The sequence below is a fragment of the Taeniopygia guttata genome, chromosome 4 (genome assembly GCF_048771995.1).
Source record: "Taeniopygia guttata chromosome 4, bTaeGut7.mat, whole genome shotgun sequence".
Lineage (NCBI taxonomy): Eukaryota > Metazoa > Chordata > Aves > Passeriformes > Estrildidae > Taeniopygia > Taeniopygia guttata.
The window spans coordinates 44,923,892-44,941,978 of record NC_133028.1 but is presented as its reverse complement, the minus strand read 5'-3'; the positions used below and the strand labels follow the sequence as shown (position 1 = coordinate 44,941,978).

The 18,087-nt window shown below is 44.9% G+C and overlaps 2 protein-coding genes across 4 annotated transcripts; one reads left to right on the top strand and one right to left on the bottom strand.

Moving 5' to 3' along the window:
* Positions 1-1,744: 1,744 nt before the first annotated feature.
* On the bottom strand, positions 1,745-6,050 carry POMK (protein O-mannose kinase). The gene is made up of 2 exons (XM_030271580.4): positions 5,427-6,050; positions 1,745-4,926 (listed from the first exon to the last, which is right to left on the bottom strand). Exons 1-2 carry the CDS (start codon positions 5,712-5,714, stop codon positions 4,153-4,155), a joined length of 1,062 nt encoding a protein of 353 aa, XP_030127440.4. The 5' UTR covers positions 5,715-6,050; the 3' UTR covers positions 1,745-4,152.
* On the top strand, positions 6,030-18,023 carry HGSNAT (heparan-alpha-glucosaminide N-acetyltransferase). 3 transcript variants are annotated; one of them, XM_012573383.5, is made up of 17 exons: positions 6,030-6,282; positions 6,556-6,695; positions 7,218-7,339; positions 8,265-8,334; positions 8,931-9,000; positions 9,877-9,980; positions 10,447-10,523; positions 11,160-11,190; positions 12,052-12,212; positions 12,554-12,663; positions 13,375-13,496; positions 13,887-14,013; positions 14,134-14,220; positions 15,356-15,433; positions 15,545-15,615; positions 15,752-15,864; positions 16,864-18,023. In XM_012573383.5, exons 1-17 carry the CDS (start codon positions 6,055-6,057, stop codon positions 17,043-17,045), a joined length of 1,893 nt encoding a protein of 630 aa, XP_012428837.4. In that variant the 5' UTR covers positions 6,030-6,054; the 3' UTR covers positions 17,046-18,023. The 3 variants fall into 3 exon arrangements, with proteins under 3 accessions (XP_012428837.4, XP_041571820.2, XP_041571821.1); XM_041715886.2 differs by lacking the exon at positions 8,265-8,334 and having other exon boundaries at positions 8,942-9,000; XM_041715887.2 differs by lacking the exons at positions 6,030-6,282; positions 7,218-7,339 and having other exon boundaries at positions 6,563-6,695.
* Positions 18,024-18,087: the final 64 nt, after the last annotated feature.

Genomic DNA, 18,087 nt, shown 5'->3' with positions numbered 1-18,087 from the left:
TATTCTGAAATCCACAGCACAAAATGGGAAATGCTCCATCAGACTTGACCCCCCAGAAGCGTGCAGGCAGCAGGCAGTTTGGAAAGGAAAACAGCATAACCTTGGCAGTGCTTTCTCTGGATGGTTCTCAGGAGAAAATGAAAGGAGCAGTGGATTTGAACTGAATCTGGGACTCTGCTCTGAGAAAGAGACCTCTAAGGAGTTTCCATTCTATAACCTGTAGTACAAACCTCCCTGGCAAAAGCTAAACTAGTGGGAAATCCACTGGGAATTTGTTTTGGCAACGGCATTGGGCCAAGGAGAGAGTGCACCATACCAGCAGTGGGCCCTGACACAGCTGACATCCACAGCCAGACTGTCAGCAGGCTCAGCTAGCATGCCCTAAGTGTCCTGCTCTCCTCCACTGCTAGCACAGCAGTGTCCCAACAGAGTTCAGTCTGGAAGCCAGGTGCTATTTCTTGAGTCTAGGAGACAGCTTCTAGCTCTGATTCTTTGTCTAGCAGCTGGGTGGTGGGAGTGGGTGAAATACGCTGTGGGACTGCTGCAGGGCTGGCAGAGGAGGCATTGCCCAAAAGAGAAGGGTAAGGTAGTTACACTAACCTATGCAAGAGGGTTGCCCCGACCCTTGGAAAGGGGCCAGACCCAGGGCTTTCATCTTAATAATGACAGCAAACAAAAGCCCTGGAAGGACTGGGATCATATCTGCCTTGGCACTGACTACCTAGGGTGGTTTGGAGAACCTCCTCTGAAGTTTTCTGAAGGAGATAAGCATCAGTCACTGTCCTTCTCCTTGTGTCACCTGCATTTTTGTGCAGTTTCTTTGACTGGACTTTCAGGATGGAAGAACAGTAATACCGTAAGAAACATGGCAATGACCATCCCCAGAGAAGCATCTTTTGTGGGAAAGGACAGGGAATGTGAAGCACTTGACCTGAGCTTGAGATAAGAATCAGCAGGTGTTGTTGAGGTTAGGCAGAACTGTGGCAGTGGTCTTAGCAGGGGAGGTCATGGCTACTGGTTTAGAGCTGGCTGGCTCTTACAGGCCCCCAGCTGTGAACAGGCCTCTTCCTGCCCTTCATCTTTTGATGTTTTCCACTAGACAGACAAGAGCCGCTTGTCGGAGGCAGCAAAGTCCCTGAATGTTTATCAAAGGCTGCGACTGGTGGTAAAGACTGAAATGCCCAGAAAAGAGAATTGGAAAGAGGGGAGACTACTGCATGTAGGGCTGTCCTGCCTCTTTTTCCCCTCTCTGTGATACTTTGCCTTTTCCCTTTAAGGGAAAAAAAGCTGGAAATGTGGGAAGGACTGGATTCATGCAATCTTGAGATTGCAGGGAAGAATAGAAAGATGCATAGGGTACAAACGTCTCATTTTACAGAAAGACTGAAAGGAGGTGCCATGCAAACTTGGTTTTGGTCTCACCAAGTTGAGATAGAAACGGACAGTAAAGTACACAGAGATCATGAGCAAGTTAAGGGGGAAAGTGGCATGTGTGGTTAATAGATCAGACCCTATACCTATCTGTCTTGCTCCTTCAGACTCAATAAAGCAAACACAATGAGATCTTTAATGGGTTTAGGGAAGTCTGCTAAGAAAATACTGGCTTCAAGGCCAGATTCTGACTATGTCTGGGCTTCAGAGGCAGCTGCTAATAACGAACTCTAAACTGACCTTCATGCTGCCATCTAGTGTTTCCTCACAGACAGAAACAACACCCCAAAAAAGAAACTGCAGCTCCATAATGTTGCATTCAGAACAAATCTGATTTATTCCTGCTGAAATACAACGCTGGACAACACACAAACTGAAGGAGAGGGAATGGGAAAGAGACATGGAGAAGCCACTGCTCAGGGTGAATGTTTAGGGAGACACATTTTCTTAAAAAAATTTGTAACTATTTCATCCAGGAACAGGGAATCATCTCTATGGCAGGACAATTATTCCACCCCAGAATTTTTTCTGGTGGATTTTTTTCACTCTGTGAAATTAATATGGCTGTTTCAAGGTGCAAGAGTACACAACAGGGCACAAATCCCAGCAGAAGCTTGTCTTAACCAAGAGAGAGCAGCACGAGATGTTTGTCAGGTTCTGGTCTGTCCTTGCTACGCTCTTAGAAACCCTTCATGGAATTGTTATTTACAGCCATCAGATGATGATTTCCCATTCAAGTGTACATGATGGCTAACAAAAGGTAACAAGTTATTGTGCGGGAAACATGCAGAAGATTTGACTCTTGGCCCTTTAAAGCCTTATCCCTGGCTTCAAGGAGCTGTAACAACACACTTTTCCAACTGCTGCACATCCTGTCTTCATACAGGAACTGTAGAACTCTCACCCTAATAAGAACAAGAGGTCATGGGCTGAATGATGCATTTACAAAGAGCATTTCTTTTCCCCATGCTTCTTTTAGGTGTTTTGAGTCAAAGTACAAAACAAACCCGAAGCATCCACAATCGCTGCTCTCTTTTTGGAGAACTTGATTTCTGAGCTTTGTCTCCTGACAACCTGAGTAGGAAAGCTGCAAGGAAGGAATGGACAAGTGAAAAATGGCAAAAATCTAATTTAAGAAAACAGACTGTCCAGGGGGAAAGGAAAGGCATAATCAGCAGCTTTTAAAGGGCTCCTGGTGGCATTGTATGATATCAGGAATGAATTTACTAATTTGCAGGAAATTTTTCCCATTTATAATAAAATTCTGATACCAGGATTTGAACATTATACATATGAAATGACTGCACAATCTCAATGCAGTCAGAACATGGCTGGTTTATGTGAAGAGGAATAGCAGCACAGAAAAGAACAGACCCAAACTCTTTAAAAAGGACAATGCACTTCCCTGCTTACAAATCACCTCTCAGGTCACAACATGGAAGTTGTCTCTTAGGCCTTTCAAAGATTTAGTCCACAGCACAGAAAGTCCTCAGGTGGACAATGGTAGAGACTATGTTTCTCATTCATATTATTCCTTTTTTTTCACCAAGAGAACTACATCCTGGATGCTAGTCCCACCAAACACAGCCTATTGCTGGATTAAGGCATCATTGTTCTTCCTCTTCAGCTGTTGGTACCAGGTTGTTACATCCACGTAGGCTACCTCAAGCTTTTTCCTAATGCACCAAACAAGGCAAGTACTTTTAAGCAGCCTTCCTCTATCCTTAGTGAACTTTGAATAGAGTTGTATGCTCTGAATACAGGAATCAGGAATTTTCTTTTCCAAAGCTTGTGTTTAATGCTCATTGCTGTGGAAGTCACATTCTCTTTCAGTTCCTTGTTATCGTCCTTTCCATCAAATCATGAAGACACTAAACCAGCATAAGTGAATAAAAAAGAGACACACTTCAGCTCTCTTCCAAAGTGTTCAGCATTTCTGTGGATTACAGAGGAGCAAGAGACTTGCATTCAACAGCTTCATCTCTAGAGAGCCCATCTGAGAATACCACAGGACAAAGACTTGAAAACCAAGAACCTGTGTCTACAAGCAGACTCTTCAGAATCTGCATCACCTTCTTGCTTCCAAAAGTGGCCACACACTTGCTGGTGTGGGATACAGGGAATATGGCTTCAAAAAAACCTATGCCCCAGCCAGCAGGGAGAGACTGCCACTGCAGCTCTGGCACTGGGGCTCACCAAAATCTGAAGTGAAATGGGGTACTGCCTTCTGAGTGACTGCTGCTTTTACTACATGGGAAAGTAGGTGATAAAACATAGGCCACAGCCACAGCTTTGTGGATACAACATAGGCCAAAACCACAGCAACCAGCACAAAGCTTGTGAGAGGCATGCCATGGTCTCTGCTTTCCAGTCTCCACCAACAAGGTAGATCAATATTTTTAATCTGTTTTTCTGTAATTTTTAAGATACTTTTTGTGTAAATGTTGCAAAAGAAAATGTATCATTTCTTAAGGAACAAATTTCCCCTGTACCCACACAACTTCCTTTCTCTCCCTCCTCCTCTTCCAATGGTAATTAAACATGCCAATGGAAAGCTTGAACAGCAGTTGGATTGGGGGGATTTTTTTTCTTTTAATCAAGAGTTACAAGTTCAGCTGTTCTTCTCAGTTTTGGGGACAGAAATTTTGCCCATCAGGCAAGCTACATAAATAGGAAGGATATCAACTTAAAACATCAGTATGTTGTTTGCCTCGTGATTCATTATAACATTTCTCTAGTACTAGGCATGGCTGCCTCCCGAATAAGCAGAGTTAAAACTTTCCTGTAGGTGTCTAAGACCTCTTGGGCAGAGGGCCGTTCTGTCGGGTCCTTCTTCTTACACGCTGCATGGATGTCAAACAGATGCAGTCGTACTATGTCACTTCCTTCAACATGGCCCAAGAAAAAATTGGAGACATCTGGGATTTTCCAGATGTCCGTTTTCTCGTCATAGGGAGGCATGAGGTCATCTTCAAATGGCACATCTTCTCCATAGGGCCAACGCTGCTCAGGAGCTACAAACTCACCCCGGAGCTCCCTGTGACCACACTTCACCAGCCTGCCAGCACTCCTGTTCACAAGAGGCAAAGCGTCCAAATCATTCACCAGCACGTGAAAGTCACTTGTCAGGAGATACTGGGAGAGAACCTTGTCCAGGTCATTCGAGTCGCACATCACTAGGGTGCCCAGGGGGCTGCTGTGCAGGTACCGAATGACACTCACGTAGTCTATAGCAAGCATCAGCCTGCGATGCCAGGTGTTCATGCCCTTGTACTTGGGAACGTGGAGAGTTTCATTCAGGCTTCTTAGTGAACCAAGAGGATGGTACTCGGTGAGGATCGTGAACTGCTGCTCACAGTAGCCAAGCAGCCGGACAACATGCTTGCTCTGAAGGGCTTTCAGCATCTTCAGTCCATGGAGAAAGTCCTCCTTCAGCTCTGAGTTGGTGAGCTGTGAAAGGACCACTTTCTTTTCCTTCCACTCAGAAAGGAAGACCTGAGAACACACAAGAAACACATAAGATATGTGGAGAGCCTTCTTCTATGAACTGCTACCAGCTGCTGCTGACCTCTTCCTGTGACTGGTTAGTCATAACTGCAAATTACCAGGCAGTCAGCTTTAGGTAGAGCCATGTACCTGTCACAGCAAGCCCTTTCTGATGCCACAGTTATATCACGATTCCCTACGTTTTCTTTGGAATGGACAATGCATATGAATTAAGTTATTTTATATCACCCAAACAGCCAGTCTTACTCTGCCATGATTGTACTAATCCGTGATTTTGCTTGTGTAGCTGGATGTTGTTGGGTGTCAGAGAGGTGGCCCAGGTCATGCTCTCGTACCTGTTGTGTTCACCTTATCAGTAGCCGTATGGTCCCGGATGCAGTAATTAGCTGCCGAGAGGATAATCATAACAGTAGTGCTGGCATTAATTAGCCAGCAAACTGTGAAAGCTCTTTATCCAGAGGAGAGAGAAAAAAGGAATCCAAACTCACCTTTTTCACAGCACCTTCACCAACACACTTGAGTTTCCTGACTTCCCTATTTATGGCCTCGCAGGAAAGCCACGGGGAGCAATTCTTCACCGCTCCGAATTTGAAATGTCCAAAAGGACAGAGGCCAGAGTCCATTTCGACACGTCCCAGAGAGCTGGAAAACTTGTTGAGATACAGGTAGAGAAGGGCATTAAGGAGCAGGACGGCCGCAAGCAGTAACGCCAGCGATATGGGTGGCACCTCTCTGGGAAGAAACTCCCTCCTAACGAAATGCGGTTTCTTTTCCATGGCCGTGCCTTCCGCATCCTCCGTGGAAGACGGAGGCCAAGCAGGACCCTTTTCCCAGCCCGGGGATGAACGCCTGTACGGCTTTTTCAATGCCGGCTGCCCAGTCGTCCCGCGGGCACCGCAGTCCGGAGCCTGCAGAGCTACGCGTGGCAGCGGGACGTGTTAAAGGCGGCCGCAAGCTCGACGCTGGCCGCGCTGCGCATCGCGCCGTGTTTCGGCGCGGGCGGGCCCGAGCTGCGGGCGGCGCGGGCAGGGACGCCCGACCCCGGAAAACAGCGGGAAGCGCGGCCGCGCGGGGCGGCGGCGGCGGCGGCCCCGCCCCGGGGCGGAGCGCGGCGCGATGGCGGCGGCGGCGGGGCTGGCGGCCGCGGTGGCGGCGGCGCTGGGCGCGCTGCTGATGGCGCCCGGCCTCTCGCAGCCCGACGGGCAGGGCGCGCCCGGGGCCCGCGGCGCGGCGGCGGCGGAGCGGCGGCGCTCGGGGCGGATGGACCAGGCGCTGCTGCTCGTCCGCAACGAGCTGCCCGCCCCGGGCCTGAACCTCGCCGCCCGCTCCGGCTCCTGCCACCAGGTGAGGGGCTGTGCCGGGCGGGGCTCGCCCCCCGGCCTTCGCTTCTGACAGCCCGGCCAGCTGCGGGGCTGCTCGGCTTCTCCGGCGTCTTCCCGTGGCTTCGTCAGGTCGCTTCGCTTCGGTTTTACGTTCGAGCAGCACGCAGGAAATTCCCGCAGCTGGAGATGCTCCAGCCCCGTGGCATCTTTCCTTGTCTTTGCCACCGTGCAAGGCAGAACTCCCTTTCACTCTCCTTTGGCACTAATGTGCTCCCTTCACCCTCTTCTTCCACAGTGCTTGTATCAGTTCCTGGCGTTTGTCCCACCAAGCAACGAGAGCCTGAGAAAACCGGGCACGGTGTCGGTAATGGTTGATACGCAGCATCCACTCACCCTGCTGCTCAACAGCTCTGTGGGTGACAGAGATCTCTGCAAGTAGGTGGCCCAGCCCCAGGGAATACATGGATAGCTCTATCCCGTATTTGTGTTGGTTTGTTGTTGGTTTGGTTTTTTCCTTTTTTTTTTTTTTTTTTTCCCTTGAATCCATGTGCCTCTTCATTGCCTGCTCATCTCCTCCTTTTTCCCAACTGTTTAGACCTAGAGCTCAGTCTTCATCCCACTGCTGTAACAGTGGTGTACTTTGGAATTGTGCTGAAAGGATCTAGGTGCAAGCAGGAGCAAAAACGGTCTTCACTGCAAGCACCTGGTTTCTCTTGCAGGGAGTCTCTAGTTCAAGAAGACAAATGATGGCAGTGCATGTGTGGTAAAGAATTGGTGCTGGGCTAGGGGAGGGAGATGCTTGGAAGAGGAAAGTTCCATGTTAGATCACAGTGTTGGTCCAAGTTTTTGGCTTGCCTTTCCTGAAGCATTCAGGTTGACAGCTCCCCTAAGTGCTGCAGTGGTACTTGCATGTACTGGGGGTGGCTCACCAAGTTTTGTTTCCTTTATCATTTGCAGGATTCAGTATCATTTTGGAGAGTTTGGCAATTATTCCCTTGTGGTAAAGACCCTAAGTACAAGCACCCAAACTGTTTCTTGTGACTTAATCATCAATGAAGGCCCTATCAACAGCTACCTCCGTATGTAGAGCTCTCTTTTTCCCTTTCATTCTACAACCCATATGTCTCCCAGCAGAACCAGCTTCTTAAGAAGCCTGTGCAGCTACTCATGCTGTGATGAAGAGTTGTCATGGGCTTGCTCCTCTTCTTTCTTGACATCCTTACCTCCTTATGTTTTATACACCCATCCTGAGGCCCTGACCAGGATCAGGCCTCTGCACGTGATATCCTGTCTGCCTACAACAGTATTGCAGCAGGCATTAGTACAGAAAATTAGTGGGTATGTGTCTGGAGGGAAATATTACTTCCTGTTTCCCTGCATGTTTTTGTATATACACAGAATCCTCCCTCTTCTTCCCTCTATCTTCTTTCACAAAATGGGAAACAATTCACATAGTGTTTGTTTGGATTTTTCTTCTTGCACTTTTAATTTAGAACCTGACTTTCTTTTTTGTTCATCTCTTATCCAGGACTGCTTCAAACTCTTGTCTATATCTGTTCTTTTCCATTACATTTTTCTTCAGTTCTTCCAGTTTCCTAACTGTAAAGAAAAATTCTCCATGCTTGCTAACTAGGTGTATTGCTCTTTTCTCTACTTCATGTTGAGGCTATTTTTAAATTTCTGCTTCCTTCTTCAGAACATATCACAGCACATCAGCTCTTCTCTCGCTAGTGTCTTGTGATGCAATGCAGTTTTATTTTGCTCTTTTTATGCTGAGACGGGGTATCACTGAGCTACACTTCGAAACTAACTTGCTTTTGTGTTGGGTAGTTTGGGGGTTTTGCTGTGGGTTTTTATTTTCCTTTGGGATGTATATTGCATGGAGAAGGTGGGATGATGATCAGTGAGTTGGGCTTTGTGTTGTGTTTGTGTCACACTTGGCCAAGCCCAGGTTGCTGAATGGTTTTGTTAGATCATTTATAGAGTTGTGTTCTTTTCATGTAGCTATTCTCTTTGCTTTCCTGGTTTACATGGGGATCCTTGCTATCCTGATTGCTGGGCGCCTTCTAATGAAGTAAGTGAACTTCCTCCTTGCATGTACCAGTTTAAGACCACACATCTCAGTGTGGTAATACTTTGGGAGTCCCACTTGTAGCCCTGCTTGCAGATCAGATCCTGTTATCAGATGCCATGTGTACATTGTGGCACATGTGGCAAGAAACGCAGAGTAATGCGATTTCACTCAAGGGGTATCTTGCAGCCTTGGTAGTTTGTGTGCAGAGCAGCTGATGTTCACTGTAAGCTCACACACACCCTGCTGCACCCTGATGTTACTTGTCTGGCTCTGGATCAGTAATCCAAGGCAGTGGGACCAAAGTGCATGTAACAAATACAACCTTCTACCCTTTACTGAATGATGTAAGTCATGCTTGCCTGTAAGCAACCCGAGAATAAAACCCCCAAACATGAGCGTGTGTCAGTGTATTTCCACAGCTGGACTTAACTGGGATCCTAAGTGCTGGCTGAATCTCAGTATTACCTATGTGAGCTGTAAATAGGAACCGTCAAGACTTCTGTTTCATTCTGCTAAATAGCTTCTATTATGGTGAAATTAATTATAAAGTACTTTTGGCTTTGTTTTGTGTTTTAAACTGTTACACTCATTTTCAGAATTGATCCAGTCAGAAACTGGGTTTACAAGAAACTGAATCCCAGAGCAACTGATCGTATGATTAACTCCGTGAGTGACCACAGTATCTTTAGTTTGCATTCTGTAGTGTTTGCATCTCTGAGAAGCACACTATGTGGACATCTGGGGATTTGTTTATTACTAATCATCTTCCCCTTATGTGTGCTCCCCTTAGCAAATCTTGTTTTGATGTCAGATAGGCAATTTTATGTCAATGGAGAGTGCTAGACTGGGTTTCCGTGCAAGTGTAGTGATTCCCTGTAAAGCTCTTGCAAGTTTTGAACATACAGCTTTGTGCCCTCTTCTAACACAGTCAGTGTAAGGGAAATCACAGCCTTCATTGCTGCTTCCAGCACAGCAGGAATTTAGCAAAAAAATGAAATCAGAATTTCTCAGGCACCCCTAGAACCGGCATTTCTATGGGATCCTCATTTTGTACTAGAATATAGATAGTTTATCACAAATCACAGTCTGGGCTTCATATCTAAGAGGTCTAGAATCAAAAGACTTAGAAGAAAGCTCTACAGCAATCTCAAAAGAGTCTCTCTGTGGTGTCAGACAAGTGCTGATAGGTTGGGGGTCCTGTTTGAGAGTTAGCAACTGGATCTGCTCAGCTCTGTTGTAAAGCAGTTCTCAGAGTGTTGGCAGGTCTCTGGCTGATTTGGAGGGGACCCGGCTTTAATGAGTATCAAGCACAGGCTGATTTCACTGCATTCTTGTTTCCACCTGGTCAAAGGCAGAGTCTGGAACGTCTGCAAGCGTTACTGCAATGTGGTGAAGCCAGGAAGAGGTTAGAAGTAGACAAAAGAAGATAGGGAGAATAGAGACAGAGCGTGTGTGAAAGTTTGCAGTTCACTATCCTTTGTTCCCTGCACCAGCTGGTGCAGCTGCTGACTTGCTCTTCATGTGTCTGGTTTGTTCCCAAAGGAGCTCGGATCCCCGAACACAGACTCCATTAACTGCGATCCTACCCCGCAGTCCTGGAGCACGGGCTCTCGACAGCGGCTGCGTTCCCTTGACACCTTCCGAGGGTGAGCTAACAGCTTGCTCAAAAGCAGCTCTTCCAAGGGGAATGAGATGTTCCCAGTGGTGATTTGACAGTGCATGGCAATATATAGCAGATGGACAGTTCAAGGTGGTCAGTTTTACTTGGAAGTTAATCAAGATTTTAATTCTCAGATTTTCTGAAATATTTTGTAATTGATCTAATTTGAGGAAATGTCAAAGTTGTGGCAGAGGGTGCAAAAGAACAATGTGTTCAGTGTGAAAATGCTATGCAAAGGAGCTTGCTTTGGTTCACCACCACCCATGATTTTTGAAATGTGGCTTAGTGGTTGGTAAAGCTGGAAACCTTGGAAATCTTACTTTAAAAATAAAATAAATCAAATCTCAGAGTTAGAAATGTATTAGTGGGAGTAGTAATCATTAAATTTGTGTTCATAAATATGCAAATATTTCATTGACATGTGATACTTTGTGGTTTTGTTGTCTTTTTAGGCTCTCTCTTGTAATTATGGTGTTTGTTAACTATGGAGGAGGGAAATACTGGTTCTTCAAACATGTGAGCTGGAATGGTAAAGTACAATTGAGACAGTTGCTCTGGGTTTTAACTGCAGCAGTGTCCAGAAATGGCTGGTGTTGCAGCTGCTGCAGCGAGCTGTTGCTCAGCCGAAGGCTGGGATGCTGTGCTGGTTTGCCTCAGCAGGGAATCTGCCTGTTGGCTAAATGGGCAAAGCAGAGTATGGTCCTTCTCTTCATGCAGTGACAGGATGGTTTCACATCACAGTCTGTGTGTAACCTTTTCTTTTGTGATACAGGGTCGCATCTTTAACTTTCCTGTGTTGCTTAATGACCGCAGTCAAGCTGAGTGCTTGCTTTACAGCTCAGTGCTGTAAAAGCATAATGCATAATTGGTAAGCTGATGGGGATGAAGTCGAGCAGTGTAATGCCCTTGTGGAAAATAGCAAGGATCCCATCCCTGAAATTTTTCCCAAGGCATAGCAATCAGTTCTGACCCTATTCTTGAAGAGTGGCAAATGCAGTGAAGCAAGATGATTAGCTCCTTGTAGGTTTTGTTTATAACATGTTTTAGATTTTGAGACATGAATAATTACTAGCAGCCTGCAATTTCTCTAGAAAATCATCAGTAATATTGTTAAATTTGAGGAGGGTTCAAGGTAAATAACATGCTCCTTTGTATTTCTCTGTAGGATTAACAGTGGCAGATCTGGTGTTTCCATGGTAAGTTTTCCTGAAGAATAGTTTTTGTATTAAGTGATTCTTTATATTAAAACATTGCAAGTGGAACTTTGTGTGCACCTTGCCTCCATGGGGCAATGTATTTGGAGAGAACAGTTAATACAATTGTCCCTACAAATAACAACATAACCCTTATGAACCAGTAGAAGAGCTAAGTGGTTTTGGTGCCCCATATTCTCCTTCTTCCCACACACAAGACCCAGGGCTACACTGCCAGTGGAAGTGCAGTATCCCTGAGAAGTTCAATGCTATGCTACTGTGTTAAAAGCTGCCAGTCTGGCAGGATTTGAAGCTGGACTGGTGTGTATCCATAGATTAAAGAGCCAAGTAAATTTTGGATTAAGCTAATATTTCTATAACCAAATAATGGTCTTATGGGGAAGCAATTATTCCATCTTCCCCTAACATGCTTCTCTACACCAGCTTTTTCTCTACACCAGTGGTTTTCTGTTGGAGTAGGGAGTTGGATTTGGACTTTTGAACCTATTCCAGAGGAGAGGGTCAGTTCTGAATTTGAATCATAGATTTGAAGCTGGTGCTTGACTGTTTTGAAGATGCTAATTTAATTTTGGGTAATGCAATTCCTATGAATTGCAGGAAAAAGAGCAGACTGCAATTACAACCCTACCTCAACTGACCACTGAAAAAGGTAGAAGTGTCCCATAGTGCAAGCTCAGTAGCCTGGAAATTCCTAGCAGAGGAAATAAAATCAGCCAGTTTCACTCAGTGCATGCATCTCTGTTGGGCCAGTGCAGGCCACTCTGCCAGCTTTAGTGTTTGCTGTTACTCATACATGTTATGAGACATCTGTCAGCTCCATTTCCCATCTGCTCCGTTCTCCAGGTTTGTGTTCATCATGGGGACATCAATAGCATTGGCACTGGGCTCCATGCTGAGGTGGGGAAGTTCCAAGTGGAAGGTGCTTAGAAAAATCATCTGGAGGAGTTTTGTGCTAATCCTGCTGGGAATCATAGTTGTGAATCCCAATTACTGCCTTGGACCTTGTGAGTGGAACTTGCTCTCTTCCTTGCATTTCTGTAACTTGTTCCTGCCTCCTTGGCTGGGCTGTTGCAAAAACTGTGTCAACAGTTGGATGGTATCTTGTGGAGTGCTGTTCAGTTCTGCACTGATGCAATTCTCTCTGTTAGACTCTGTGCCAACCACTGTTTTTTGTCTTCGTGACTTTCCCAGGATTTTGATGTATAGCAAATTGGGATGGCAGAGTGGAGGTGTCCCTTGTACCCACAGGTGCAGTGATCTCAGCTCTCCCTGAAGAAGGGTCACTTTTGTATTTACAGCAGAGCCTGTGTCTGCTCCTCTTCCACACTGCTTGCATGTCTTCCAGTGTCCTGGGATAATCTGCGTATTCCAGGGGTGCTCCAGAGGCTGGGATTCACATACCTGGTGGTTGCTGCTCTTGAACTTCTGTTTACAAGAGCTGATAGTGGGACCTGGGTGAGTTATGTGGGGAGATGACAATTGAACTGATGCTGGAGCAGGGTTTGGGAGCCTTTGCTCTTGTTTGGGCAAAAAGAACACATGAGAAACAACAAGAAAACATGTAACATCTTACTTGATGTGTAGTGCAGTGTGACCTGGCAGGGGTCAGTGTTGGGTATGTGCATCCTTCAGTGTCACAGTCTGCATTTTGTCACATGTAGCTTTACTATATTTGAGGATTTCAACAATCCATTCAGATAGTGCTTAAAAACAGGCATTCCAAGACACTTTTGATTAATTTTCCACTGCCAAGGAAGCCCAGGGACAGGCATCTCTATGCTGAATCCTGTAGTCTGCATTTTGTCAGTTAATTTTGGCAAGGATTTTTCACAAGGGAAAGTAATACTGGGTTTTGGCCTTTCTAGAGTCTGTTTTCCCAAAAGGCTTTTGTTCTACACATGAGTCAAAATTCCTTTTGACATTTTTCAAGTTAAAAACATTAAGGGCTTTTGTTTTTGTTTGTTTCCCCCCCCCCCCCCTGCCCCAAGTAGATAAGTGTCTGGAAACTGCTTGTGAAAATGAAAGGTCTGTTGGTAGAACCCAGTTTTGTAATGACATCTCCCTCTTATATCTGGGGTACAAGACTGCCTGCCAGGAAGTACAGGTTGTCCCCAAAGGCATGGTTTTTACTTGCCAGCTAACACCTTCTCCCTCCATCTCATGCAGGAAGGACGATTCCCTGCTCTGCAGGATATTCTCCCCTACTGGCCACAGTGGATTTTTATTCTGGTGTTAGAAACAATTTGGCTCTGCCTAACCTTCTTGTTACCTGTGCCAGACTGTCCTAGGTAAGACCGTGCACTCGGTCAATTTAATGTAGGGTATGAGGTTGGTTTTCTTCTACTGAGTAGAATTAGCCATAGGGAAAGAATGAAGGGAAGAGCTTTCGGGCCAGCAGGTTAAAAGAAGCATCCATCATGTGAAAAAACTTTCTTTACTTTGGAATTAAAGTACCAGGTGTTACACAGGTGATGCCATTCTTCCTTTCTATTTAAAGAAGAGGATTAAAATCTCCCTGAGGTCTATGTGCAGCAATATATGATCACTGCAATGCCATCAATGTGTGCCTCTAGCCTGGGAAAACACTGAGCATTTAGTGTGCTAGGTCAGTGGGACAGTTGCTGTGCAGCTGGAGTGTAACAACACTTTGTGCTACAACCTCTCTGCTTCTGTCCTAGGGGCTATCTTGGTCCTGGGGGCATTGGGGACTTTGGAAAGTATCCCAACTGCACTGGAGGAGCAGCTGGTTACATTGACCGTTTGATTCTTGGAGAAAAGCATATGTATCAGCATCCCTCTTCAGGTGTAAGTAGTTTTTGATTTGCAGTATGTCAGGAGTGGCTTGGGAATTATAATGTGCAGGGGGATTTAAAATAAAGGAGTTTGCTTGCTTGGGTGCTCTGTAACAGCTGTTTTCTCTCTAAGGTGACTTACCAATCAACAATGCCATATGATCCTGAAGGGATCCTGGGGACCATAAATAGCATTGTTATGGCATTTTTGGGACTGCAGGTACCTCTTTTTCTTTCTGGTTGCATGCTATAATGGGAATATTTGAAGCAAACTTGGAAGTGAGGAGGCAACTGGGTTTCTTTACTTAAGGCTGAGACTGGTTCTAACAAAACCTTTTTCAGAGCAATGCTTTTCATATTACTTAGCCTGAGGTGAGTGCCAGAGAAGTGGAAGCTAACATAGCAGTAGTCTGCATTAGATACACTGAGACTTCTCAGATTTTGTAAGGGATGGACACAAGAAGCTTGCAAAATAGCCACCTGGTATTTCAAGGTTGGTTTATGCTGGTAGTAGGCTGGCTCTGTATGTTGGAAAATAAGGCTGAGACAAACAAACTTCACAGCTTCATTGTAAGGGTTTCAAACGTTGCAGGTGTACTTTCTCTCCCGCTTGCTGATTTTCTGCTTGTCATGCAGTGATAACCATCTTGCACAGGTGCCGTGTGCTCACCTTCCCTGACAAGAGAGATGCAGGGCTTCACACTGGTACTACCAACACCAAAAGCTCACAGCTCACACCTGTTTAAAGTATGGCACTTTTTGATGCAGCTTTGATGCACTGCTGGCTTTTCTGACAGTGCAGCAGCTGTGAACCAAACTGGAACTCTTGTGCTGGGAAAGGAATGTTACCACATGTAGCACTGGGTAAAAACTGATTTGGAATATCTGTGAGGCAGAGCTTGGAACAGAAGTGTGACACTGAGGAGTAAATTATCAGGACACATTGCTTAGTGGTGTATGAAAAGAAGCATTTGCTCTGGGCAGGTGAGGGGTGCTGTGGAGAAGCTCTTGGGGCTGGTTCTGATGTTGTTCCTTCATGCAATCCTTACTGAGGGAGAGGGAGCTCAACTTGTGCTGACCTAATAAAGATGCTTGTCCCCTTCCTCAGTTAACATAGTAAGAAAGGGAGAAAAGGTGCACCTCTACTGCTGATTGGGTTGTATTTATGTATTTTCCCCTTGTGTGTCCATTCCTTACAAAGAGTCCTCATTTTGAGCCTTTCAGCCACTTGGCTGATAGAAATCCCATTCGTGGTCTCTGTCTTAGCACAGGTAGCTGGTGGAAAATATATCTGGCTCTTGAGATGTGGTTACATTAATGGGCATTATTTTTTTTTTTTTGTATTTTTTTATAAGGCAGGAAAAATTACTTTGTTCTACAAAGACCACCCTAAACAAATTATGAGTCGGTTCATCATATGGGGCATAGTAATGGTAAGTCTGATAGTTATGCAGCTGCTTAAAAGACATGTATTTTCATGCAATGCAAATGTTTCTGAAACATGTTGCAGTGGTTATATAAACTTTACCCACTTTCTATTTCAGGGAGTTATTTCTGCTATCTTGACAAAATGTTCTAAAGAAGAAGGGTTTATTCCCGTAAATAAGAACTTATGGTAAGCAAAGAGATGGAACATTTTGTATGATTTTGTTAAAGTACTGTTTTAGTTCAGAGAATGTTTTACCTTTTGTACAGTGAGATCTGTATCCCATAGTTCTCTAAATATTACTTTCTACTGAAAATGTTTGTAGGTCAATATCATATGTGACAACCATGAGCTGCTTTGCCTTTGTCCTCTTATTGCTGATATATTACCTTGTGGATGTCAAGAAATGGTGGTCAGGTGCTCCATTTTTATACCCAGGTCAGTAAAACACATCAGGAGACATATTCCTTATGATTCTTTCTGCATTGATACTATCCTTTTGTTTTCTGCACTTCCACTGTCTGTAAGAAAGTAGGGATTTAGACTGAGGTAACCTGAAGGATTCTAGAATTATTAAGTTGAGCATAGAACTGGGACACTTGAGACCAGATATTTAGGAGAGAGGGACAATCAATTCTTTAAATGAGGGCTAAAAGCTGCTATTGCCTAATGACTGTTCTGAGTTTGGTATCAAGTCAAGGTCCCAGTGAACAGCTGCCTAGTACCAAGCAAAATACCACAGCTGTTCAAAGTTGGTTTTGGAAGGGACTGCTGAGACTTGTGTAACCTAATGGGAAACTCAAAGGCCTGTCAACAGAGTAATACCACTTCTGAAGATGTGGAAGACTAAATCCCCTGGGCAGCTGTGTAGGTTGTGTCTCTGTGAATTTAGATAAGCGTGCTTCCCGAAGTATTCCACTGTGGTTTTAACCACACTGGGCACACAACAAACATAAGTAGAGAATGCAAAGCCACAGCAGAGGGGACATTTCAGCAGCTTTGGTCCCTGTTGTCTGGGAAGGAAAATAGGCAGGGTGACAGCAGGGTATCATATCTCCTACCAGAAACCCCAGAGCTTTGAAGGGTAGTCAGAATTTGTTTGTAAAGGCAGCAGATCTGACCAGATTGGTTGGCACTCGTCCACCCTGAAAACAGTAACTGTTATTATTCTCCTTATCAATATAATTGCAGCATGCTGATTTGGTTGTATTTTCAATTTAGCACAGAGGTTATTTGTATTTCTTTTAATAAATGTTTTGGAGGAGAGAACCTCTCAGACTGTATTTGAAAACAGTGTGTCGCATCTTTGGGGCAAATGACATTAACTGCTGTTGTCTTGGTGCTGCTCTTTTATAAGCCTGGCACACCTCTGCCTGCTTGCTCTGAAGCATGCCCATACCTGCTCTTTCAGATGGTATAACCTGTGCTTCCTTTCAGGAATGAACTCAATCCTGGTATACATTGGACACCAAGTGTTTGCAAACTACTTCCCTTTTAAGTGGAAGATGCAAGACAGCCAATCCCACGCAGAGCATCTGATTCAAAACCTCACTGCAACAACTCTTTGGGTCATAATATCATATATACTTTATAGGAGAAGGATATTCTGGAAAATCTGATAGAAGTGGTCAAGGTCTAGCAGGCCTAGATTCTGACGAGGCAAGTGGATTAGCCTGAAATATGGTGGATTAGCCTGAAATATTGCCACTCGGGCTATATTACTAAAAAGGGATACTAGTTCAAGTTTACAGTGCCATGGAAGTCATTATCAAGACTTTTATGTGACTTAAGGGACAGTATTTTCCTATTTAACAACTCACTAGTCTATTACAGTTGCTCTGTTTTCTGTCTTTTGTAAATATTTTACTGATTTCCCTCCTTCATACAGAGAAGCTGAACATGCCCTAACAGCTGGGCAGCCTAAGACACCCTGATGGTATTCATGAAAGGAACTGCAAGGGATGGGGGATGGTGACTGCAAGGGGTTACCAAAAAGTAACAGTCCGTGCACGTGACACAGAACCCCCTAACTCAGGTGGTCTCGGGTTTGTATACACCCTTGGCATCTCTTGCATGCCTGACCCCTCTGGCTACTGGCACACATTTAACTTGGCCAGTGACTATCTGGGAAAGCTCAGGGGCACCTCTGTGTCACAGCCTGGTGGTGCTCTCAGCTGATCGTGCTTCATTGTATTTTTCCCATTGCTTTGACTAAACCTAAAATCTCTTCAGTTGGCTTACTAATCAGCAGGCTGCTCCTACAGGTTTAGCAGCCCACCTGTGCATGTTCTGGGTCTTTGTGTAATACACCTCTTGCATGGATGAGGTCTGAGTTTCATGAGCTACACTCTAGGAGTGCAGAAAGGCTATTTCTTACTGACTTTGCATAATCACTTAGATATTACCAAATTTAAATCAAAACAATTCTCTTTCTACGTGAATTTACTTATGGACCCTGAATCTGAAAACCAGCAATACAGATAGAATTCTGCTGACAAGGAAGACCTAACAGACCAATTCAATGTAAGATAACAGTTTTTGGAAATTCACTCATGCTGAGATTTCCAAACTAGTGCTAATAAAAAACCTGAAATACCTTGCTATGTTCTCTGTGTATGTGTAAAGAGGGAAAAACTATGACACACACCTTAGTATAATGCT